Source organism: Sarcophilus harrisii, chromosome 6 (assembly GCF_902635505.1).
Source record: "Sarcophilus harrisii chromosome 6, mSarHar1.11, whole genome shotgun sequence".
NCBI lineage: Eukaryota > Metazoa > Chordata > Mammalia > Dasyuromorphia > Dasyuridae > Sarcophilus > Sarcophilus harrisii.
The window spans coordinates 133229262-133254902 of NC_045431.1; the positions used below are offsets into that span (position 1 = coordinate 133229262).

Sequence of the window (25641 nt, forward strand, 5' to 3'; positions counted from 1 at the left end):
CAATTATATTTGATCCAGAAATCCCACTACTGGACCATGTTCCAAGGAGGTAAAGAACAGAAAATTCCCATGTATGCTGTAGGGTCAATAGCAGAACATTTTGTGATAGCAAAGAAGTGAAAACCAAATTGATATCCTTCAACTGGGGAATATTTCTACATTCATCATGCTGCACAAGAAAAAATCAGATCAAAAAGGGAAAAAATGAGAAACAACCAAGCAAACAGCAATAAAAAAGGTGAAAATATTATATTGTATTTCCACCCTACCCCCTTCCCTGTAATCCCCATATTCCTCTGTCTGGATGCAAATGACTATCACAAGTCTATTGGAATTGGTATGAATCATTGTTGAAAAGAGCCAAATCCATCACAGTTAGTTATAGAGAACCAAACTCTGAAAAGGTGTATTTGAATCAAGGACAGCAGGGTACTTATAGTTAAGCACTTAGTCAGTGTGAGATAATGGTTCTCTAAACATATACTTAATGTGATATGGTGATGTAATGGTTGCTGGTGCTCAGTGTGCTGTAGTGATATAATTGTACGGCTGAGGTATTTAAGGGAGTCTCAGGCACAGAAGAGCTCTCTCAGCCATAGACACAGAGAAGACTTAAGACTCCAGATTCCAGACTCTGGACTCCATCTTTGACCAGCCTTGTGGTGGCCCTCCTGCCTTCATCATTATTCCACTAAGCTCAAGGACTCGAGCTGGTCCTAAGGTCCTCTAGAAAGCTAGCCCAGACAGTACAGTTAATCATCACGTAATCTTATTACTGTATACAATATTTTCTTGATTCTACCCACTTCACTTAGCATCAGTTTATCTAAGTCTCTCCAGACTTTTCTAAAATCAGTCCACTCATCATTTCTTATAAAACAATACTATTCCATTACATTCATATGCCATAACTAATTCAACCACTCCCTAACTGATAGGCATTCACACAGTTTCCAGGTCCTTGCTACTACAAAAAGGACTATTACAAACATTTTTGTACATGTGATCTTTTCCTTTTTTATGATCTCTAGTATACAAATCTAGTAGAGACATTGCTAGATCAAAGGGTATGCACAGTTTTATAGTCCTTTGGACATAGTTCAAAATCGCTCTCCAGAATGGTTGGATCAGTTCACAACTCCACCAACAATGTATTAGTGTATCCTTCAACATTTACCATTATCTTTTCTTGTTGTCTTGGTCAATCTGAGAGATGTGAAATAGTACCTCAGAGTTAGTTGTGTTAATTTGCATTTCTCTAATCAATTGTGATTTAGGTCATTTGTCCATATGACTAGAAATAGCTTTAATTATTTCATCTGAAAATTGTCTGTTCATATCCTTTGAATATCTATCAATTGGAGAATGGCTAGTATTCTTATAACTTTGAGTCAATTTTCTATATATTTTAGAATTGAGGCCTTTATCAGAATACTTGGGTGTAAATTTTTTTTCTCAGTTTTTTGCTTCCCTTCTAATCTTGGCTGTATTGGTTTTGCTTTGTAACCCCCCCCCTTTTTTTATATGATTCCAGGTACATAGATATATAAAATAGTTATACAAATCAAACACTTACTGATATTAATAATAATAAATCATATTTTACCATTTATTAAAGATGAAAGAAAATTTGCATACTAATGAGATAGATATACTTGTTTATTTTTATAGAAAGAATCAAACTTTTGTGGAATATTTGATAATTTTTACTGTTGCCAAATTTTTCATGACCCCACCCACATTCACTTAAGCTACTCTATATGGAGACATTACCCACAGTTTAAGAAGCTTTGGTGAAGGGTACTCCTAAAATTTTATAATAAGTCAGGTTGGCACCTTCTATTCAATTTGTAGTCTTAATAAGTGCCTGAGGAATCTGGAAAGTTGTGACTTGCCTAGAGTCTCGGGGCAAGAATGTGTCAGAGGTAAGAATTCAATCCAGGGCTCCTTTTATAGGTTACACAGTGACTAGAGGATTGGACTTGAATTCAAATCTAGCTTCCAACTTACTAGCTGTATGACACTAGACAATTCACTTAATATTTGTAGGGCTCAGTTTTCTCAACTGTAAAATGGAGACAGTAACAGCACAAACATCCCAGGGTTGTTGTGAGGATAAAAAGAGATATTTGTAGAGATTTTTATAAAGCTTCAAGTATTAAAATTGGTGATTTTAGCCAGTGGCCAAGCATGACATTGTCAGGGAAGATATTTTACTTCCCCACAAGCCCTACTTGTGTATTTGGCTTCAGAATATCATAGGTGAACCAAAATATCTTGCAATAAAAAGTGATTTCGTTTCCATGGTAACATAACTCAGGGCCTCTTTTCTTTAGTGGTGAAGGATGACTGCCTTGTCTGATGTGTGTTGGTTTGAAGGCAGGATTAGAGTGCTGTACATGAATAAATCCAAAGCCAAGTAGGTTAATTTCACTGGGGGCTGCTTGCATATAAATATCATTGTAGGACACTTACTAATTTCACCACCAGCAGTATTCATACATAGATTTCTTCACCCCACCCTCTAAACATTATCCACCAAAGCAAGAAACTAAAGTGATCCTCTCTTTATTTTCTGAACTATTCCTCTATCTGTATGTATATGTATATATATGCTGAAATGATAACAAGAATAAATACATCATGACTTTTTCTATTTACAAATAAAAAACTCCAGTCCATCCTTAAAATTTATTGACAATGCACTAATGTTTCATTTTTATATTATATCAAAAAAAATATTTCTCTCTCTAATCAGTCCCCCTCAAAGCTCTAAACAAAAGAAAATGAGGAAACAAACTTGATTTGGATCTCAGTGTTCATGGCTAGTTAGAGAAAGGGATCATTTAAAAAATTTGGAAAGAAACTGAAAACTTAATAATTACTTAAAACCAGAAATCACTGACTATCTAAAAACTACACAAAATGATCATGAGTGGGGAACAACTAAAGGTTTGGGGTGAATCTTCATTGCTCTAGCTATTCCCGTTGCTATATATCTCCAAGGAAACCTAGACAGTGATCAGTTATTGATTTTTTTTTTAATTCTTTGAGGATTCTTACTTTACTACTACTTCTCTGACAGACAAATCAGTTTCTTCTTCACTAATACAAACACTAGGTGATTACATTTGATGGAGTTTATAGCTGCTGACCGATTCTGGCAATGATCCAAGTCCTTTCTTTCTACCAATGTATTGATAGTTTCTTTAGTAATATTTACTTTGACTTCCTGTATACCTTTGTTGTGGGTGGGCATTTTTATAACCAATAAAATCATTCCGCAATAGGAGCTTTCTAATGTTTCTCAACTTGTGACTGGCTAGAAGTGGGTTAATTACACTAACCTTTCCTTTCTCAAATCTGCTTCTAAGGTGAATGTTTTATTGACTGCCTCTGTCTGAGATGGAGTGCACAGTAGATAGAGAAGCAACTCTCTGGGTTCAAGTCCCACCTTTGATACATACAAGCTGGGTAATCCTGAACAAGTGAGGCAGTGCTAGTATAGTGGACAGAGTCCTAGAGCTTGGAGTAGGAAGATATGAGTTTAGATATACTAGCTGTATGATCCTGGACATCACTTAAACCTCTCTCACCCTCAGTTTCCTAATCTATAAAATGCGAAAAACATCTTCCTCACAGAGTTGTTATGAGAATCAGATGAGATATCTTATGTAAAGTACATTGTAAACATTAAGGAATGCTACTTATTATTATTGCTACTTATGAAATGCTACTAATGCTACTAATTAATGTAAATGCTACTAAATGCTACTAATTAATGTAAATGCTACTTATTATTATTGTTAGTTTTTAATGTATCAGTATCCAGAGCAACTAAGACTAAAAGTTGAAAAGCTAAAATTTCCATTCTGCTTACAGGGATGAAAATCACGATGATATGGTGGATAAAGAAGTAACCCTATTACTAGGAAGATTCAGATTCAAATCCTACCTAGGACACATTTTGGTGACATGACCTTCTCAGGGTCCCACACAACTATCTAAGACTAGAGATTGAAGAGCAAATCCTGATCTGGCTTGGTAGAAATTTCCACAAAGGAATTCCCTTATACTAATGAAAAAAGGGGGAAAATATTTGCCATCAACCTTACCTTCTTTGGCCAATATATGCTAGAATTGTAGAATCTCAGAGTTGGAAGGAACCTTAGAAGCCTTGGAGCAAACCTATACCTTACCAAGAATTCCTCTCATGTTGTTAATTGTTTTAAGCATTTAACTTCCCTTCTTCCTAATAGCTACTATTTATATAGTACTTTAGAGTTTTCAAAATTAACTGGTCTTACAACTCTCTGTGTTCTTGTCTAGTTTGTCCTCTTTCCCTCAAGTCCTAAAGAAGGTAATGGCCTTCTTCTTGTTAAAGCTAATCCATGTTTACCCTCAATTCCATCTTTTTCCCAGTCTTCTATGACCTTATTCCATTACTTATTTAACTTCTCTTTTTCTGCCTCTTTCTAGCAAATAGGACTACAATATTTTAACAACATATTGGGCTCCCTTAAAAGTGAGTGAATTCCTTCTGTTTAGTGATTTTTGAGTGAAGACTGAGATCACTTAGCAATAATATCAATGGTTCCTACCAAAAAAAGCAGGCCATTCAAAAAGCCCCTCAAAAGCCCAGAAAATTCTAAATTGTCTTTCTCCCTAAAAATAAAATCATAAAGACAATGTAGGAGACTACAATTCCCTGTCATTTCTATGTTTTGGGTTATAGGTGTCAGCACAACGTGCATGAAGCAGAGACATTGTTAAGTCCTGAATTCAGGCCTATAAGTGGGGAGAACAGTTGCCTGTTTTCCTCCAATCCTGTAGCAACATTAAATTAATCAACAAACATTTAAGTACTTATTATGTTCCAGGCCCCATGCTAAGCACTGGGGACACAAAGAAAAACAACAGTTATTACCTACTCTAAAGAAGCTCATATCCTAATTCTCATTTAATACTTGGACACTCTTTTCACTGTAGCTTCTCTGATCCGTGCACAATTTTGCCTTAGCTCATTGAATCATTATGATGCAAAGGTAAGGATAGTTTGACTAAACAATACAGGTTTATCCAATTTTCTTGGTTTGTTCTGGCAAATATATTCCAGACCTTCGAAGATTCATAATTTGGCCAGGTGCTCTGTATTTTAGCTCTGCCAATTTGCATTTCATCAAAAGAAAAACAGTTTTTCTTCTATCGTTTTCACTTTTAAATTATTATAGTTTTATGATTAATTACATTAGTCATAATATTGAATTATTATAGTTTTATGATTAATATTACATTAGTCATAATATTGAATTATAATTAATTGGAGGGATTGCCATTCTCTCATCTCTAAAAAAATAATTTTATAACAAATTTCAAAAGAGCAAGAGCACCAGAGAATCCATTGATAAATAGCTATTTAGTGTAGTGGTATTCAGTGATTAGAGTGAAATAAGTATTTATAGGAGCATAGATCAGGAACTGAAAGAGACCTTGGATATCATCTTGCTCAAATACCTCATTTTGCAGATGAGGCAACTGAGAATAAGGGAGGATACAAATTTCAGAACACCATATAAGTATTTAGTTGTTAAGTGACTGACTAGCCTGTCACAAAGACAGTGATAAAAGATTGAACCCATATCTTTGTTAAAAGCCAATTCCCTCAATCCTGATGCTATCAATAACCAAGATATCAAGAGCTCATAGCCTCTTTGGCACTGTATGGAATACAAAATAGAGGTTACTACTTTCAGGATTTTTGGGGGGCACTGAGCTATCTTTATAGCAACATTAATGGACAGGACTTTCAAGGAATATGGAAAATAAGACTTGGTTTCAGTGTATCTCACATAACAATCCTTGGAATTATTTTAACTCCGTTATTTTTAGGTATAATTTTAGTTTAGTTTAACTCTCGTTATTTTTAACACTGAAGCACAGAAAAAACCAGAATGTTTGTAAACATCAAATTACAGACAGAAAAAGAGAAATCAGGAAATAACCTAAAAGAAAATGTAAAAAGTTCCAGTGGCCAAAAAACTGTAGGGTTAACAAAATTTTGAGGGTAACTAAAAAAAAATTCTGTGGATGACAAAGTTATGGATATTTCTAGTGACACATAATCTAAAAAGAATTACTAAAATCAGTAAAGCCATCTGTTGATTTAAATTTTGAACTTGACCATTAAATGGGGAATGAGGGGGAAAGAGGGGAGAGAGAGAGAGAGTCAGAGAGAGAGACAGACAAACAGAGACAGACAGAGAGAGAGAAGAAAGGAGGAAGGCAGAAAGGTAGGAAAGGAAACCCATGGGGGGGAGGGAAGGAGAGAGAGAGAGAAATTCTAGAAGGGAATCTAGGAAGTAACAAATTAGAAATATGATGGAATGCTTAGTGTTACTGAGGGACTTTAACAAATGGATACTGACCCATTCAGAAATACAGATTTTTATATAATTACAGTGAGATTAGAGAACTTTGCAATTCTAGGTCTCCTGGGAAACTGGGAGAATATGGAAGGAATGTAAAATCAAGGCCAAGGGGCAGGGGTGGTGGTGGTATTAAAATATGATTTCCTCCTGCTCTGAAGAACTCAAGAAGAGAATAAACATACCGATTACTTGCATGTCTGGTTCCACGTCTTTTGTGGCTTCTTCCAGCAAGGACAGCAACTTAACTGATATCTGATGCACTGATTGGATGTTGCTAAACAAGCCGTCTGCATCAAATCTATCAATCTGATGAAACAGAAACACTGAATTTAGGCTGACAGAAGGGCTATGTATGTTGTTCACTTTCTCTTGCTAAGCTGTAAGGGGCTTACACACCAGCTCCTGACAGTTTAGCAACAGTATGTGCAAATATCCCTATTTGCAGTTTCTAAGATCACAGACACATTTTCCCCCAATCCTAAAATAAAATTGGGTTGATGCCCTGGTTATCTGCCTTTATTTTGAAGGAGTTGTGTACATTGGATTAGTCCAAACCTCCCATCCCATAATTCCCTTCAGCATCATCTTGAGAATAAAGGTAAAATATCTGAAGAACACATAACATTTATTTTTACCCATCTGCCCTTCTCAGGGGAAATGGATAGATACCAGAACAAATGAAGTCAGAAATCTTTACTGCTCAGTCAGCATAAATTGTTCACTTTTCCTGGATAAATGCCTTTTCACAAAGCCACTCCAAAAATAAACATCCTGGAAGTGCTGACAAATCAATTTCCAAGGATTGTCATAGTTAAGAAAAAAAAAGAAAAAGAAAAGAAAAGAAAAGAAATCTTATTGTTATATATCTGAAGTCACCAGCAAAAAGCAGGATTAAGAACCAAGCATTGATTTTACATCTAAATTGAAACATCATTATATCTCATTAAATTTTCTAAACTAAGTTTAAAAGAAAGTTTTAAAAAATTCTGAAAAACCAGTTTTTATGAAATGAATTGGCTTGCCCCAAATGACCTAATAAGTTCAGCTGGCATGGAAGCCAAGGTCTTCTGATTCTTCCTTTGACTCTTATCTTTCTGTTATGCCATACTGGTCCTTAAAAAGTATTTCCATTAAAATGGTTAAATTAAAAAAAAAAAAAAAAAGGTTTTACCCTTGAAAAACTAAGCTTCAGTTATCTAGAAAATTCATTGTGTGAAATATAGAATTCTCTTGTAGTAATGAGGCCCATGAAGCATTACAACAGTAATGGTACTATTTAACAATGCTTTGGACTTTACTCACATGGGACGGGCAATGTACTAAGGTTCTCCTAATGACTTGAAGAGGACTGGCTACCTAGGGAGGTTGTGGTACTCTCCCCCAGACTACAACCTGTGGCTTTTCAATACTTTTAACTTCTATATTAAAAGCAGAGCCATAATGAATAATTCTGGTCCTTGAGGCAATGTTATGTGGATGAGATGAAAGTCACAATCCAGGGGATCTCTTTCAAGTTTACTCCCTATACCCAAATTGCCCATGAGCTCTGTTGTCTCACTCTCAGGCTTAATGTAGTTCAGATAAGTGCATTCCCTGCCCAGACCCAATATTATCCCTAGCGCCCCAAAGAAGCTCCCACACTCAGGCAGAAAACAATGACAAGCCCAACATAAAAAGATCTCACTAGCTTGGTAAAATATGAACCAAACAAATGCTTGTATTAGGTTGTTTAAAGGGGCAGCATCTTTTCAAAAGACACAACTCCAGTAGCTCTAATCTTAGGATCAAGATAAGAGTTGTAGAGTATTTCCCTTCATGCAGAACCTAAACTAGGAAGGAAGCATATGCTTGAATAGCCTGTCAGAACCTGTGGGTAAGATCCCAGTCACACTACCCTACTTATACTTCTGATCAAATTATTTGATTTGTTATACTATGCAATTTATATAGAAGTAATATGGCCCTTTTTTTTAAATCAAAGCTGAGCTATATAACTGTGAATACTCTAAAAAAGAAATGGATTGTATCATTTGTTTTGTGTAATAGGCACATTCTGAAAAGATGTGTATGAACCAAATTTTTGTTATTTGAATTAATTTTATATATAGAAGGGTTCTTCACTAAATTGTTTTGTCAATCAAAAAAAAGTGTGTAGTGTGTGTGTGTGTGTGTGTGTGTACATGTAGGAGAATTGAATGTTTCTGTTTTTTAAATTCAGACTTTCATAAACATGTATTTATCTAGTGACTTTATTCTGAAAAGCTTGGAGTGGTTTAGATGTATAATTTCATTTATCATAACAAGGTTATGTTAATTATGTTAATTAACAAGAACATTGTTAATGGTTTGGCTGTACTTACCATGTTGTAGGTAATAAAGCAAAAATGACATCTGATTATTTGTTCAAGGTCATGCAAAAAGTTAATGATAAAGCAGAGATAAACAAAATCCTGTTTTGATCCTACCCATTATTCCCTTATGTTGAATAAACGAATGAATGAGTAAATGAATAAGGAAGTTTAACTTTTATTAAGTGTTTATTATCTGTTAGGTATTGTTCTAGGGTCAAAGACACAACCTCTGCCTTTAAGGAGTTCATATTCTAATGATCAGGAGTCAACACATAGATGGGAGGCTAAGTTAGGGAACAATGTTGTAGTCTGGGAAGTCATAGATATGACTAATGGAAAAACAAGGCAAGGCATTGATTTGTTCTTTCCATAGGAGATGTTAGTTAATGAGTCAGGCCCTCCTGACTCCAAGGCTGCTACTTTATCCACTGTGCCACATAGCTGCCCCAGCAGTTAGTTTTGCTTTGATTACAGTGGTAGGGAGGATTGGAATGGGAGAGAGAAGGACAAGTTCAGTCCATGCTTTATTAGTCAACAGAATATTGAATATAGTATTCAGTGGCTTAGCTCATTCATTTTAATAAACATTTCTCAAGAACCTACTGTGTTCTAAGAACTGGGGATATAAATAACAAAGCAAAACTCCTTGATCACCAGGTTGGAGGGGGGGCAGGTGAAGAGGTAGGGATTTCTTAACTGAAATTTAAGATTCTTCTTGATAAGACCTTGAGTATTACATTAAACACTTATTTTTTTTTCCCATTCCATGCCTTAAGTTAGGTTCCCTGCCTGCCCAAATTAAAATTCAAATAAATTTAGCAAAAGGGCTAGCTCATTCTGACAGCTGTGTCCCCTTTAATCTGTAAAAGAGTGATTGGGGTATCAAACTCTCCCCTGTGAAAAGCATATCTCTCCCAGACAACACCCTCTTAAGTGGCTTCATTCAATTGGAAATCTTGGCAGGGACTAGTTCACCCTCTCTTGAGTTGAAGATTAACCTGGGACCACTCCTAGTTCCAGTTGTTAAGTGGTCTCATTCAGTTGGAGATCTTGCCCAATATTCCTATTGAGTGGCTTATTGACACTGGTATTGACAACATTGAGGGATTCTCATTTAATTTTGAATGGAAACCCCAGCCTCAGACTGCTAATAAAAGACAATTCTGAACTCCAAATCTCTGCAGAAGCCCGAAACAGGAATTAGCCTTGCCAAGGAAACTCTCTTCTTGGCAGGGCTGTCTGTCAGGGATCTTGCCCACTGTGAAGATGTTATCTTCTCAGTGTTAACCTTTGCCATTTTCCCTGACAGGACCTTGCCACTAAGAAGTTTGTCTTCCTAGCAAAGCTAGCTTCTCAGTGCCAATAAAATTCCCTTTTGCCATTCAGATTTTGGGTTTTTGAATTCTTTCACATTGGACCTGCATCTCTGACCAAAGAGAATTCCCCGCCTCAATTCTCTACCACTAGATGTGGTCATCAATTCTGCATTCTATGATAAAATCCCCTTGGAGATTCTACACAAATGGCAAAATTGACTGTTTTCTATAGAAAGGCATAAATTTCCAAGAATAAGATGATTTCTTTGTCGTCTGCTCTGGTCAGACTCATCTGGAATATTGTTCTGGGCATCATAATTTAATTAGAACATTGATAAGCTGAAGAGAAGCCAGAGGAGATCAAGTAAAATGGAGAAGGTTCTTAACTCCATGCTTTATAAAGACAGGTTTAAAGAAGGGTTGTTTAATTTACAGAAGAGAAGATAAAAGGGGGGATGCTAGCTGTGATCATCTATAATTAGACCATTGTGTTTAAGAGGTATAATCATAGACTCATAGACTAGAGTTATAGGGGCCAAGAAGGCTACTGTGTCCAACCATTTTATATGGCAGCTAAATGGTGCAATAGAATGATGAAGTCAGGAAAACCTTAGTTCAAATCCTGTCTCTGACACTTACTAGATGTGTGACTCCAGACAAATTACTTAAGCTCTCAGCCTCAGTTCCCTTATCTGCCCAATAGGAATTGATATAAACTGAGATCTTTTGGGGGGAAATGATGGGGGTGAACCCTGAAATAGTCCCTCTTCTCAGGGGAAGTTCCTGAGTCTCAAACTGTCCTCTGAAAAAGGCCCGCCCTTCAGGGAACCCAGTTAAGTGGTCTCATTCAGTTGGAGATCTTGTCCAGGGACTGGTTGCATGTAATGTCTGGACTAGCTTTCTGGCGGCTCTCTGGATGGGTCTTTGGTAGAGGAGTGATGAAGGCAGGAGAGCCACCACAAAAATGGTCAAAGATGGAGTCCAGAGTCTTCTCTTGTGTCTGTGTCTGAGGCTCAGTTCCCAGTCCTCTGGAACTCAAAACTCCCAGTTAAGTGATTTTATTCAATTGGAGATCTCGGCCTGATAGTCCTTATTGAATAGTTCAAACCGCTCCCAGCAACCAGGCCAATAGTTGCTGGATATAATCAAAGTTTAGTCAACCTATCTTAGCAGACAGGACCTACATCCTAAACAGGGCCATGCCCACTGGTGAAGGTATCTTCTTCTCAGTGTAACCCACCTTTGCTGTATTCCCTGCTCATTAAGAAGACTGCCTTCTTAGCAATCTGTCTTCTCACTGGAAATAAAATTCCTTTTTGCCACACAAATTTTGGGTTTGCCAATTCTTTCACATAGGACCTGCAGCTCTGACCAGAGGGGATCTCCCTTCCCAATTCTTGCACCTCATCATTTGGTTCCCTGATCTCATCAAAATGATAATAGCACCTAAATCCCAGGGTTGTTATGAGAATGAAATGAGATGACAATAGCTACATAAATCCTAGTTATAATCATTATTATTTTATGGATGAGGAAACTGAAGCATATAGAGAGATTAGAGGGGGAGGTTACACATTGTATTTCTTAGGTAGATTATGAATTCAGGTGTTCCTGACTTCAAGTCAAGAACTCTATCCATGAAACCACCTAGCATATTAAACTTGGTCTATTTGGCCAAGAGAGAAAAGCTAGCATTAATTAATACAAGCTGCAAAAAGTCAACACTTTATTATTGTGATGGATCACAGTTGTGCTGTAAGAAATGATAAGCAGGATCTTTCAGAAAGATCTGGAAAGACTTGAATGAGCTGATGCAAAGTAAAGTGAGCAGTACCAGGTGAACACATTGTATAAAATTAAAGCAATATGGTAGAATGATCAATTGTGAATGACTTAGCTATTCTTAGTAATGCAATGATCCAAGACAATTCTGAAGGATATTAAAAATGCTATAGAGGGAAAAACTGATGAAATTTGAATGCAGATTGAAACATTTTTTTTCACTTTATTTTTATTGTGCGTGTGGTTATTTTTGGAGTGGTGGTGGTGGTGGTGGTTGTGTTTTCTCTCACAACATGACTAATACAGAAAAAAAAGTTAATACTTCCTAACAAAGTTGAATAAAATTAGGATGAAGTACCTTAGGAAGCAGAGGTCTAACAAAGATTGTATTACCCATAGTCAGATGTATGGTAATGGAAATTCCTTTCAAATAAGAATCAGACTTAATTGTCACTGATAAAATTTCTAGGATTCTATGGCTTTAGCTAACATGCTTTGACTCTATGAACTCAGCCTCAGCTAGGGAAAGAAAAATGGAATGAGTGAAAGTAAGGGATAGACTATTTATTCACTAAGCATTTTAATAGAATTCTCTCAGATCACAATTATAGGTCACTTCACACATTACTTGCCCTCTGCCAATCAGTATCAGAATGTGAATACCCAGAGAGCAGGGACTCCTTTACTTTTCTATTTCTATCCCCATAACACTTAGCATGGTGCTTTGTACATATTAAACAAGTTAATAAATGCTTTATTTATCCATCCATCCATCCATTAATTCATTCAATAGAATCCTCAGGCAGAAGTTTCCGAAGTACCTGTACCGTTAGCTCATGACATAGAAATAGCCTAATTCTCTTTCTGTTCATCTGATGAAGATGGTGAAAAAGATTACGTTTCAGATTATTTATATATATTTATATATATGTATATGTATATGCATTATATACATGCACAATGAATCATATGATTTACATGGGATCATGTGATTATAAACTAGAAGGAAAGGAGATTTATTTAGTCCAGGCCCTTCATTTCAAGAAAGGGGAAATAATTTGTTTGTCCTGAAATCTGCAAATTTTATTTTCAAATCCTACTCACTCCAAATCCATTGCTTTTGGCACTAATGACATTGTGGCAATACTTATTCAATATTCTCTATATAAAATGGATTTTGGACAAATATAATAATAGTTGACAATTACATAGCATTTTAAGTTTTGTAAAGTGCTTTATAAACATTATCTCATTTTACATTTAGAAGAACCCTGCTATTATTATTCTCACTTTTTATTTATTTTTATTTTATTTATTTATTTTTATTATAGCTTTTTATTTACAAGATATATGCATTGGTAATTTTTCAGCATTGACCCTTGCAAAACCTTTTGTTCCAACTTTTCCCCTCCTTCCTTCCACCCACTCCCCTCGATGGCAGGTAGACAAATACATGTTAAATATATTAAATACAATATATGTATACATATCCATACAGTTATTTTGCTGCACAAGAAAAATCAGACTTAGAAATAATGTAAAATTAACCTGAGAAGGTAATCAATATTGCAAGCGGACAAAAAGAGGGATTGGAAATACTGTGTTGTGGTTCATACTCATTTCCCAGAGTTCTTTTACTGGGTATATCTGGTTCTATGCATTATTGAACAAATGGAACTGATTTGGTTCATCTCATTGTAGAAGAAAGCCATGTCCATCAGAACTGGTCATCATATAGTATTGTTGTTGAAATATATAATGATCTCTTGGTCCTGCTCATTTCACTCAGCATCAGTTCATGTAAGTCTCTCCAGGCCTTTCTGAATTCATCCTGCTGGTCATTTCTTACTGAACAATAATATTCCATAATATTCATATACCACAATTTATTCAGCCATTCTCCAATTGATGGGCATCCATTCAATTTCCAGTTTGTAGCCACTACAAAGAGGGCTGCCACAAACATTTTTGCACATACAAGTCCCTTTCCCTTTTTTAAGATCTCTTTGGGATATAAACCCAGTAGTAACACTGCTGGATCAAAGGGTATGCATAGTTTGATAACTTTTTGAGCAGAGTTACAAATTGCTCTCCAGAATGGCTGGATGTATTCACAATTCCACCAACAATTCAGTGTCCCAGTTTTCCCACATCCTCTCCAACATTCAGCATTATCTTTTCCTATCATCTTAGCCAATCTGACAGGTGTGTAGTGGTATCTCAGATCTGTCTTAATTTGCATTTCTCTGATTAATAATGATTTGGAGCATCTTTTCATATGGCTACAAATAAATTTTCTATTTTTTGATCAATAATGAGCTCTAGTTCTTCTTTAGTCACAAATTCCTTCCTCCTCCACAGGTCTGAGAGGTAAACTATCCTATGTTCTTCCAATTTATTTATAATCTCATTCTTTATGCCTAGATCATGAGCCCATTTTTACCTTATCTTGGTGTATGGTGTTAAGTGTGGGTCAATGCCTAGTTCCCAAAAGTTTTTGTAAAACAGTGAATTCTTATCCCAAAAGTTGGGGTCTTTGGGTTAGCAAACACTAGATTATTAAAGTATTGACTATTTTGTCCTGTGAACCTAACCTATTCCACTGATCAACTAGTCTATTTCTTAGCTAATACCAAATGGTTTTGGTAACCACTGCTTTATAATATAGTTTTAGATCTGGTACAGCTAGGCCACCTTCGTTTGATTCTTTTTTCATTACTTCCCTTGAAAGTCTTCATCTTTTGTTCTTCCAAATGAATTTTGTTGTTATTTTTTCTAGTCATTAAAATAGTTTTTTGGGAGTCACTAAATAAATAGATTAGTTTAGGCAGTATTGTCATCTTTATTATATTTGCTCAACCTATCCAAGAGCATGTTTTCCAATTGGTTAGATCTGACTTTGTGTGGAAAGTGTTTTGTAGTTTTGCTCATATAGTTCCTGACTTTCCCTTGGCAGATAGATTCCCAAATATTTTATACTATTGGCAGTTACTTTAAATGGATTTTTTCTTTGTATCTCTAACTGTTGGATTTTATTAGTGATATATAAGAATGCTGATGATTTGTGGATTATTTCTTTTTCTTTTTAATATATGACCAAATCATTATTTTGCTGTACAAAAAGAATCAGACTCTGAAATATTGTACAATTAGCTTGTGAAGGAAATCAAAAATGCAGGTGGGCATAAATATGGGGATTGGGAATTCAATGTAATGGTTTTTAGTCATCTCCCAGAGTTCTTTCTCTGGGCGTAGCTGGTTCAGTTCATTACTGCTCCATTGGAAATTATTTGGTTGATCTCATTGCTGAGGATGGCCAGGTCCATCAGAACTGGTCATCATATAGTATTGTTGTTGAAGTATATAATGATCTCCTGGTCCTGCTCATTTCACTCAGCATCAGTTCGTGTAAGTCTCTCCAGGCCTTTCTTAAATCATCCTGTTGGTCATTTCTTACAGAACAATAATATTCCATAATATTCATAATATTGTGGATTATTTCTAATAGCTTTTTAGTAGAATCTCTGGGGTTCCTTAAGTATACCATCATATCAAAGATGTGATATTTTGGTTTCCTCATTACCTACTCTAATTCCTTTAATCTCTTTCTCAACACTTACTGCTGAAGCTAGCATTTCTAATACAATATTAAATAGTAATGGTGATAGTGGGCAACCTTGTTTCATTCCTAATCTTACTGGGAATGGTTCCAGTTTATCCCCATTACATATGATGCTTACTGATGGTTTTAAATAGATCTAGTGAGATGATCATATGGCTTTTGTTAATTTGATTATTGATATAGTCAATTATGCTAATAGTTTTCCTAAGATTGAACCAGCTCTGAATTCCTGGTATAAATCCTACTTAGTCATAGTGTATTATCCTGGGCATGATTTTCTGTAATCTTTTTGCTAATATTTTATTTAAAATTTTAGCATCAATATTCATTAGGGAGATTGGTCTATAATTTTCTTTTTCTGTTTTCAACCTACCTACTTTAGGTATCAGTACCATGTGTCATAAAAGGAATTTGGTAGGAATCCTTCATTCCCTATTTTTTCAAATAGTTTATATAGCATTGGAGTTAATGTTTTTTAAATGTTTGGTAGAATTCACATGTAAATTCATCTGGTCCTGGGGATTTTTTTTAGGGATTTGATTAATAGCTTGTTCTATTTCTTTTTCTGAAATGGGACTATTTAAGCAATTTATTTAGGGTATCAAATTTATTGGCATAAAGTTGGGCAAAGTAACCCCTTATTATTTCTTTAATTTCCTCTTCATTGGTGGAAAGTTCTCCCTTTTTATTTTTAAGACTACTAATTTGATTTTCCTCTTTCCTTTTTCTAATCAGATTTACCAAAGGTTTATCAATTTTATTGGTTTTTTCATAAAACCAACTCTTAGTTTTATTTATTAGTTCAATAGTTTTTTTACTTCCAATATTATTAATTTTTCCTTTTAATTTTAGAATTTCAAGTTTAGTAATTGATTGGGGGTTTTTAATCTGGTCTTTTTCTAGTGTTTTAAATTGCAAGCCCAATTCATTGATATTCTCTTTCTCTATTTTATTCAAGTAAGCCTCTAAGGATATAAAATTTCCCCTTATATTACCACTTTGGCTGCATCCCACAAATTTTGGTATGATGTCTCATTGTTGTCATTCTCTCAGGTGAAATTATTAATTGTGTCTATGATTTGCTGTATCACCCATTCATTCTTTAGGATGAGATTATTTAGTTTCCAATTACTTTTTGGTCACAATTTACCCATAGCTTTTTGTTGAATGTAGTTTTCATTGCATCATGATCTGAAAAAAATGCATTTACTATTTCTGCCTTTCTGCATTTAATTTTGAGGTCTTTATGTCCTAATATATGGTCAATTTTTGTATAGGTTCCATGAACTGCTGAGAAGAAAGTGTATTCTTTTCTGTCTCCATTCAGTTTTCTCCAAAGAGCTATCATACCTAACTTTTCTAATATACTATTTACCTCTTTAACTTCTTTTTTATTTGTTTTGTGGCTTGATTTATCTAATTCTGAAAGCGCAAGGTTGAGATTTCCCACTATTATAGTTTTGCTGTCTATTTCTTCTTGCAACTCTCAACTTCTCCTTTAGGAAGTTAGATGCTATACCACTTGTTGCATATATGTTTAGTATTGATATTGCTTCATTATCTATGCTACCCTTTAGGAAGATATAGTTTCCTTCCTTATCTCTTTTAATTAGATCAATTTTTGCTTTTGCTTGATCTGAGATAAGGATGGCTACCCCTGCTTTTTTGACTTCACCTGAAGCATAATAAATTCTGCTCCAGTATTTTACCTTTACTCTGCTTTAAATGTGTTTCCTGTAAACAACATATTGTAGGATTCTGGTTTTTGATCCAGTCTGCTATCCGCTTCCGCTTTATGGGAAAGTTCATCCCATTCACATTTACAGTTAAAACTACTAATTTTGTATTTCCTGCCATCTTATTATCCCCAGATTATGCTTTTCTTTTTCTTTCCCCATTCCCTGCCCCCTCCCCTTCCCAGTATTAAACTTATGGGCACCACTTGCCTCATGCAGCTCTCCCTCTTTAGAATCCCTCCCACACTCTTTGAGTCACTTCCCTTTTCTTGTACTTTTCCCTTTTTACTCTTTTCCTTTTCCCTTTTCTTCTTCCACTTTTTAATGAGGTGGGAGAAGTTTCTCTGTAAACCAAATATGTTTATTATTTTCTCTTTGAGCCAAATCTGATGAGAACAAGATTCACACAATGTTCTTCCCTCTCCCTAAATTCCCTCAGATATGATAGTTTTCCTTTGCCTCTTTGTGGGATGTAATTTACCCTCTTTTTCTCTCCCCTTTTCTCTTTTTGCTGATACTATCTCCTTTCCACTTCTACTTCCCCTTTTTATATTAAATCAGTAAAATCAAATTATACATGCATTCTTTATGTATGTCCATAACAGAAATACAGTTCTCAAGAGTTCTTTTTACCTTTTTCTGCTTTTCTTGAGTCATATAGTTGGAGGTCAAATTTTTTGTTTACCTCTGGTTTTTTCATTAGAAACAAATGGAATTCACCTGTTTTATTAAATGTCCATCTTCTTCCCTGGAAAAAACATTCTCAACTTAACTGGGTAGTATATTCTTGGCTGCAGTCCAAGTTCTTTTGCTTTTCTGAATATCAGATTCCAGACCTTTCAATCCTTTAATGTGGAAGCAACTAGATCTGAGTGATCTTTATTACGGCTCCTTGGTATTTGAATTGGGTTTTTTTTCTGGCTGTTTATAATATTTTCTCCTTAGTCTGATAGTTCTCAAATATAGCCACAATATTCTTTGGTGTTTTTATTTTAGGGCTCTTTCAGAAGCTGTTCTATGAATTCTTTCAATGCCTATTTTACCTTCTGATTCTATTACATCTGGGCAGTTCTCTCTGATGATTTCCTATAAAATAGTGTCTGGCTCTTTTTTCATCATAATTTTCAGGAAGTTCAATAATCCTCAGATTATCTCTCCTAGATCTAGTTTCCAGGTCTCTTGTTTTTCCAAGTAGATATTAAACATTTTTTTTCTATCTTTTCAATTTTTTGATTTTGCTTAACTGATTCTTGATGTCTCAATGAATCATTCATTTCTGTTTTTTCAGTTCTGGGTTTTAATGAGTTATTTTCTTCAATAGATTTTTTTTACTTCTTTTTGTATATGTCCCAATTGAGTTTTTAAATGAGTTGTTTTGCTCTGTGGAATTTTTTTCCATTCCACTATTTTTTTTTTTTTTTACTGAATTATTTTCTTTTTCCAATTTACAAATTCTACTTTTCTGATAGTTCTTTATCTTTTCCAATTCACATATCCTATTTTCTTGGGAGTTCTTTATCTTTTCCAATTCACAAATTCTTTTTCCTTGGGAGTTCTTCATTTTTCAGGAAGTTGTTTTCTTTTTCCACTTTACCAAATTTTTCTTCTAGTGCATTATATGCCTTTTCCCTACTCTCTTGCAGAGCTTCTCTTTCCTTTCCCCATTTTTCTTCTAGCTCTCTTTTAAGATCTTTTATAATTTCTTCTAAGAGAGCCTTGTGTAATGGGAATCAGGTTACATCTCTCTTTGGGGTTTTGTCTGGAAACTGTCTGCTATTAGTCTTCTCGGGGTTAGAAATTGCTTTCTTTCTGTATAGAAGCTATCAATAGTTAAAGTTAGCTTGGCTTTTTTACTCACTTTTTATAAAGCCCTTAGGATCTGCCTTCAGGACAAGGAGGTTACCAACTTCCTCTACAGAACAGGGATAGATAGATGGTCAGTAGCTGTCCTGCAAATGGGTTGCAAAGAGTGGCCGAGCTGCAGAAGTGCCGTGGGGAGCACAGCCTCGGAAGTTCCACTGCCCCGGATGGAGCTCCCCCTGCTATACAGAAGTGTGGACAAAAGCCCTGGGCTGCAGAATGTGGCTGCACAGCTGTGCTGTGGTCTGTGTTGAGTCACTTGTGGTGCTGGGCAGGTGTGGGCAGGTCCTGTTAAATTCGGGTGTTTTTTTTTTTTTTTTTTTTTTTTGAGTACACTCTACCTTTGTCCTGTTTGAAATTTCTCTGCTGATCTACTGCTTTGCAACCAAAGCAGAGCAGCCAACTTGTAATAGCGTCCTCCCTGCAAATTCTCTACCCATAGGGACTGCCCCCACCCCCCTGGTCTGCTCAGTGTGCTAGCTTCCACGTTCTGCCTCCCTGACTGTGCTGGCCTCCTCCTGCTGATCAGGACAAACCTTTTCTGGTGATCTTCCAGATTATCTCTGGGTGGTAATTTGTTGTACTCCCAATATTCATGGATTTTACCAGTCAAGCACTATTTCTGAAGCTGAATTTGGAAATTAGTAGTGAGGGTAGAAGGGGAGCTTAGAATGACATGTGTGTCCTCTCCATCTTGGCTCTGCCCTTTTATTCTCACTTTTTAGGTGAAGGAACTGAGATAGAAAGAAATTAAATGACTTGCTCAGTCTCATAGCTAATAAGCTGGTTTTGAACTATGATCGTTCTGTAAAGAGTGCTATCTACCACACGAATTAGCTATTTACATATAAATCAGTAAAATAATAATGTAGAGAATTTAACGAAGAGTGGAGATGGCAAAAGGTAGCCTAGTACAATGGATGTGAAATGAGATGACCTGAATTCAAATATTAAGACCTGTTTAATCTTAATTTCCCTGGGCTTTCTTAATGTTGTTTTTCAGTCATTTTCAGTTATAGTCAGTTCTTCTTGGCCCAGGTTTTTTTAGCCATTTCCTTCAACTCATTTTACAGATGAGAAAACTAAGGCAAACAAGGTTAAGTGGTTTACTCAGGATCACACAGTTACTAAGGATCTAAAGTCAGATTTGAACTCAGGAAGATGAGTCTTCCTTCTTGACTTCAGGCCTGGCACTCTATTCATTAAACCACTTAGCAGCTCCTATTTCTTCATGAGGTCTCTTCTAGTTTGGAGCTATGATGCTATGGCATTTGCAAATGACAGGTATATAACAGTCACTGAAAATTACATTAACTTCAAAAGATGGACTTGTTAAATTATATTATATATTACATATTATATTAACCCTGCAGATGCAGTAACCAAATGTAGAATTAATTGACTATATCACATTAGAGTTCAGTTCCCAAGGTCATATGATCAGGGAGCAAGTGGGCATTTAGGACTTATTTTAAGATGAGGTATTTTTACATTTAACATCAGAGAGAGAACATCATGGGCTTTAATTACAAAGGTCTTCATTGCCAGAGAAGACCTACTCAATATGCATGGTTTCTGTCTAGTTTGCTTAACAAGTGTAGGTTAGAGAAAGTAAGTCAAATATCACAATACGATTCACATAAGGCAAGTCTGCAGGAAGTTTGATATCTGAGTACATGAAAAATCTTGTTTCAAATTGGTCCTTGAAGAGTGAGGTTGTAGTATATTTCCCCCATGTGGGGTTTTGGGTCCTTGGTCTATACTGAAATATTATGGAAACTCAGAGCTGGGGTTTGATAAATAAATTGAATAGAATGTCAGGATTGGAGTCAGGAAGACTCATCTTTCTAAGTTCAAATCCAGCTTCAAATAATTATTAATTGTGTGACCCTAGGCAACTACTTAACCTTGTTTGCCTCAGTTTCCTCATCTATAAAATGAACTAAAAAAGGAAACTGGCAAATCACTTCAATATCTTTGTTACGAAAACTCCAAATAGGGGTTCAATTTTCTAAATCCACCGTATTGCATATTGACATTATTTGTTTTATTGTATTTTTGTTAATCTTGTTGAACATTTCCCAATTATAGTTTGATCTAGTTCAGTCACCCTGGGGAGTATTGTGAGTTGCATGCATCCAGGAGAGCTCATGTTTGAATACCTCTGGTCTAGACAATCAACAAAACAATAAATTAAATCCTGATCTGTAGCATTTGCTAATTTTCTCCACAGTAGAACATGTTAAGAAGAACAGGCCAGGGACTGCCTTCTTTCTCTCTCCTCCTCCGCCCACCTTTTAAAAATTAAAATGGAAGAAAAGAAAGGAGAAAGAAAGGTGAAGGGGAGGTTGAGGGCAAGAAACATTTGATAACCAGTGAGCCAGGATAATTATCCAATTAATATGGTATTTATTTAGACAGTTGGCTTACAGATTACAAAGCTGTGCAGTCTGAACTAGTGTTTATTCCACCAGATTTCTTACAAGTGCTCATTTGTATGTGTGAAATTCCTGCAGTGAAGCTGGAATCCATATTAGCTAATTGAGTCAGACTGCAGGTTAAATTTGGGTCCTTGCTAGCCAACAGTTCCCATAAAATTAATCTTCCAGTTACATGCACAGATTACTAGCTAATTGTCCTGATATATTCTAGGTCAGAAGCCATTAGTGTAGATAGACCAAAATTAGAGAAGATTTCAATTAAACTGAAAGCAAAGGGCTGAACTGTTTGGCCTCTGAGATGTATAAACTCCACACCAAGGTCCGGAAATTAAAGCAGTTCAATAGATCTGAACTGTGACCCAAAGTCAGCTCTATAAATTCATAGACCTTGAATTCATGGGGGATGATTTTCATGGTGATAGAATTGATAAAGTCATCAAAATATTTCATTTATGCCTAATATTTAAAATATCTTTTATACAGGATTACTCTGAAGCCCCATTGTGTCATAAAAGTCACCCTAAATTCTTAAAGGCTACAGAATAAGAGTTCAAGTTTTGAACTGCAAAATCTCATAATTAGAAGAGATCTCCAAGGCTGTCAAATCCTACTCATTCCTGATCAAGAATTCCTTCTACAACATAGCCAGTGATTCTAACTGCTGCTTGAAAAGCTCCAGATAACTCTATTAGAAAAATTTTCTTTATAACCACTTTTTATTATAATTTTTCATATGCAAAACATATGCATGGTGATTTTTCAACACTGACCCTTGCAAAAACTTGTTTCAACTTTTCCCCTCCTTCCCTCCACCCCCTCCCCTAGATGGCAGATAGTTCCATACATGTTAAATATATTAAAGTACATATTAAATACAACATATGTATACATATTTATACAGTTATCTTGTTGCACAAGAAAAATCGGATTTAGAAAGAAGGTAAAAATAACCCGAGAAGAAAAAACAAATATGCAAGCAAGCAATCTTTATAACCATCTTAAATTTGAATTTCTGTTCCTCCTACCTGGTTGCTCCTTGCTTAGACCTGAATTGGGCCCAAACCCTAGTATTACACATCATATCCTCCAAAAGACTTCCCTTTTTTAAACTAATTCCCAATTCCTTAACCTGATTTTCATCATGGTTCCCAATTCTTTCCCTATCCTGGTTGCTCTATCAGCTTGTCAAAGTGCTTCCTAAATTTAATGCCCAGAGCTAAACATAATTGTCCAGATGTAGTCTGACCCATAGAGCATGCACAGGGTTTATTGTTTTTTTTTTTAATAATTGGTTTTGATTATTTTATTCTATATTCCATCTTTTCAAGTCCTATATATCTGTAAATTTTGTTAGGAGGAAGGATGAAGCTGATGGACCACTTGAGGTGGATGGGTTAGGAAGGGGGAGGTGTTGAGCTGTAGTAGGACTCTCTGAAAGTGGGGAACGGAAGGAATGCAGGGAGAAATTTGGGCACTGTAATAATAAAAGATATCATTATAATTTGTTTTTAAAAAGAAACAGATAATACATTTAGTCTTAGCACTTATGCAGTATTTAAATTTTTTCATTTATATATTCCTCATTTCAAAAGACAATTTTGTTTTTACTCCTATCAATAAAAAATTGTAGATAACTTTTTAAAATTTTAAATCACAAGGAACAATATTCTTGTCCATATTGTTCTGAATATAAGGCACTAACTATTCAGCATTGTTATACTTCACTTACATTGCAGAATTAAATATCTCCTAATATACGTGACAACATAAAGTTTTACAATTTCTCTTTATTTAAAAAAAAATGCTTATGGTCAGGATCAGGAACAAGATGAGAGTCAGGTTTAGGATTTTATCAGTCTCTTTTATTTCCATCCTCCTTGTATGTGTGGTCACTTTCAAATATAATCCAGATAATCTTTTAAACTTTCCCTCTGTTTTCTTACTGTCAATGCCACTGAGATAGAGGATGTCTTTAGCTTTATCTGGATCTCACACATCCAAAATTTTTGAACACAGAAAAGAAGGTACTAATTGAAAAAATACACAGATTACACCTCCACACAAAAACAAAGCAAAAAAAGCAAAAAAACAAATAAAACCTTATGTTGCAAACTTCAAGATATACAGTGGTTAAACTAAACAATTTTGGTAATAAATAATAAACCTGCAAGAGACCTGCAAGGTAAAACTGCAAAAACTTCAAAAAGAAATTTTAATGACCTAAGTGCTCATATTTCCTGGGATAGTTTCTTAAAAGATCCAAATTTGGGAGGGATCTAAGAGCTTATGCTTACTTAGGCATGAATCCCCCTCTACGATACCTCCAAAAGTAGGACCTCTGTCTGAAGATTACAAGAAACAAAGCTGAGTATAATCCTTCAAGAGGAAAAATGGCTATCTAATGAAACAGAGGACTTTCAAACATTCCTGATGAAAATACCAGAGTTGATTAGAAATTTTGACTTTCAAATAAAAGATTCAAAAGAAGCATACAAAAGTAAACATGAAAGAGAAATCATAAGGGACTTTTCTACAGTTAAACTGTTTATGTTTCTATGTGAAAAGATGATAAATGTAACTAAGAACTTTGTCATTATGGAGGCAGATTCTATATATTTAGAGGGTATGGAAGTGAGTTAATTGTGTTGGGATGATGTTAAAAATGATTGGTAAAAAAGAAGAAAAGAAGACAGGAGAGGAAGAATTAGAAAAATCATTCCACATGAAAGAAGAGTCCAAGGAAGAGTTTTTACAGTGCACAGGAAAATGGGGAAAGGGGCAATATTGAGCCTCACTCTCATCTAAATTGGTTCAAAAAGGAGAAAATGTATAAAAACACTCAGTTGAGTATAGAAATCTATCTTACCCAAAGAGCATGTAGAGGAAAATTGAATAAAAAAGGGGGTGAGGTTGATAAAAGGGAGGGCAGATTAAAAAAAAAAAGGTATTGATCAGAAGAAAGCAAACTTTAAAGGAAGCACAGGATTAAAAGAGGGGAAAAAAAAGGATAAATAGAAAATAGGTGCAGAGAAATGCATGGTTAGCAATCATAACTGTGAATATGAATGAGATGAATTCATCCATAAAGTGGAAGTGGATAAAAGAATGTATTAAAAATGAGAACCCAACAATATATTGTTTACAAGAAATATGCCTGAAACAGAGACATACAGGTTAAAAAAAAGGGGTTAAAGCAAAATCTCTTGCACATAGCTGAAATTTTAAAGACATGGATAGCAATCATAATCTCAAGCAAAGCAAAATAAAAAAAAAAATAGACCTAATTATAAGAGAAAAATGTGGAAACTACATCTTGATCAAAGACACCATAGACAGTGAAGTAATGTCAATACTAAATGTAAGGTCTGAAGAGGAAGCATGGACAGTGCAATAAGGAAATACAGAAGCCTTGAAGCCTGAGATCCCCTTTTCTGTGATCAGCAAGGACCACCTCATGAGCGGGAACTCTGGTTTCATTCAGATCCACATCATCTATGGGAGGCGGCTCTTCTCTAGTTGGCTGTGCATGTGACCTCATAGACCTGATATAAGATGTGGAGATCAAAATAGGAGTTTTTACTAGGAGTCCTACTGGGAGTTTTACTAGGAGTTAACTAAGAATGAGCAGGAGGTCAGAAGGGTAGGATATGAATATATGGAATAAAAGATCTTAAGCTTGCATGTGACTGTCCTCAGGTGCTCTGTTGTATGTAAAACCACCGCTCAATGAAGGGGTGGTCAGCAATCTCTGAAGACCTCTGATTGAGGTAAGACTGGTAGAAGTACTGTACTAGGCAGTGGCCAAAGATTCTTCTGAGGGCCTGGGAATTAGGAGTGACTGGTAATAGTGGTTTCTGAATGGGGAGCCACAACTAAACATAAACCCATCAAATGGCACAGCATTCAAATTCTTAAAGGAAATGTTAAATAAATAATAGAAGGAAATAGTAAAACTATTCTAGTAAAGGAACTCAATTTAGATAAAACTATCCATAAAACAAACAAATAAAAAGATTAAGGAGATTACAGTTTTAGGAAATCAGAGATAATAAGCCTCTGGAAAAAAAATTAATGGAAACTGAAAGTAATATATCTTCTTCTCAGC

At 35.3% G+C, this 25641-nt stretch overlaps 1 protein-coding gene across 1 annotated transcript in view; it reads right to left on the reverse strand.

Annotated features, from left to right (window-relative positions):
- ARHGEF38 (Rho guanine nucleotide exchange factor 38) overlaps positions 1-25641 on the reverse strand; it is a 108402-nt gene that overhangs the window by 56552 nt on the left and 26209 nt on the right. Inside the window, exon 3 of the mRNA XM_031941662.1 lies at positions 6611-6734. Within this exon, the coding sequence (XP_031797522.1) occupies positions 6611-6734 (124 nt within the window). The remainder of the gene's footprint in view (positions 1-6610; positions 6735-25641) is intronic.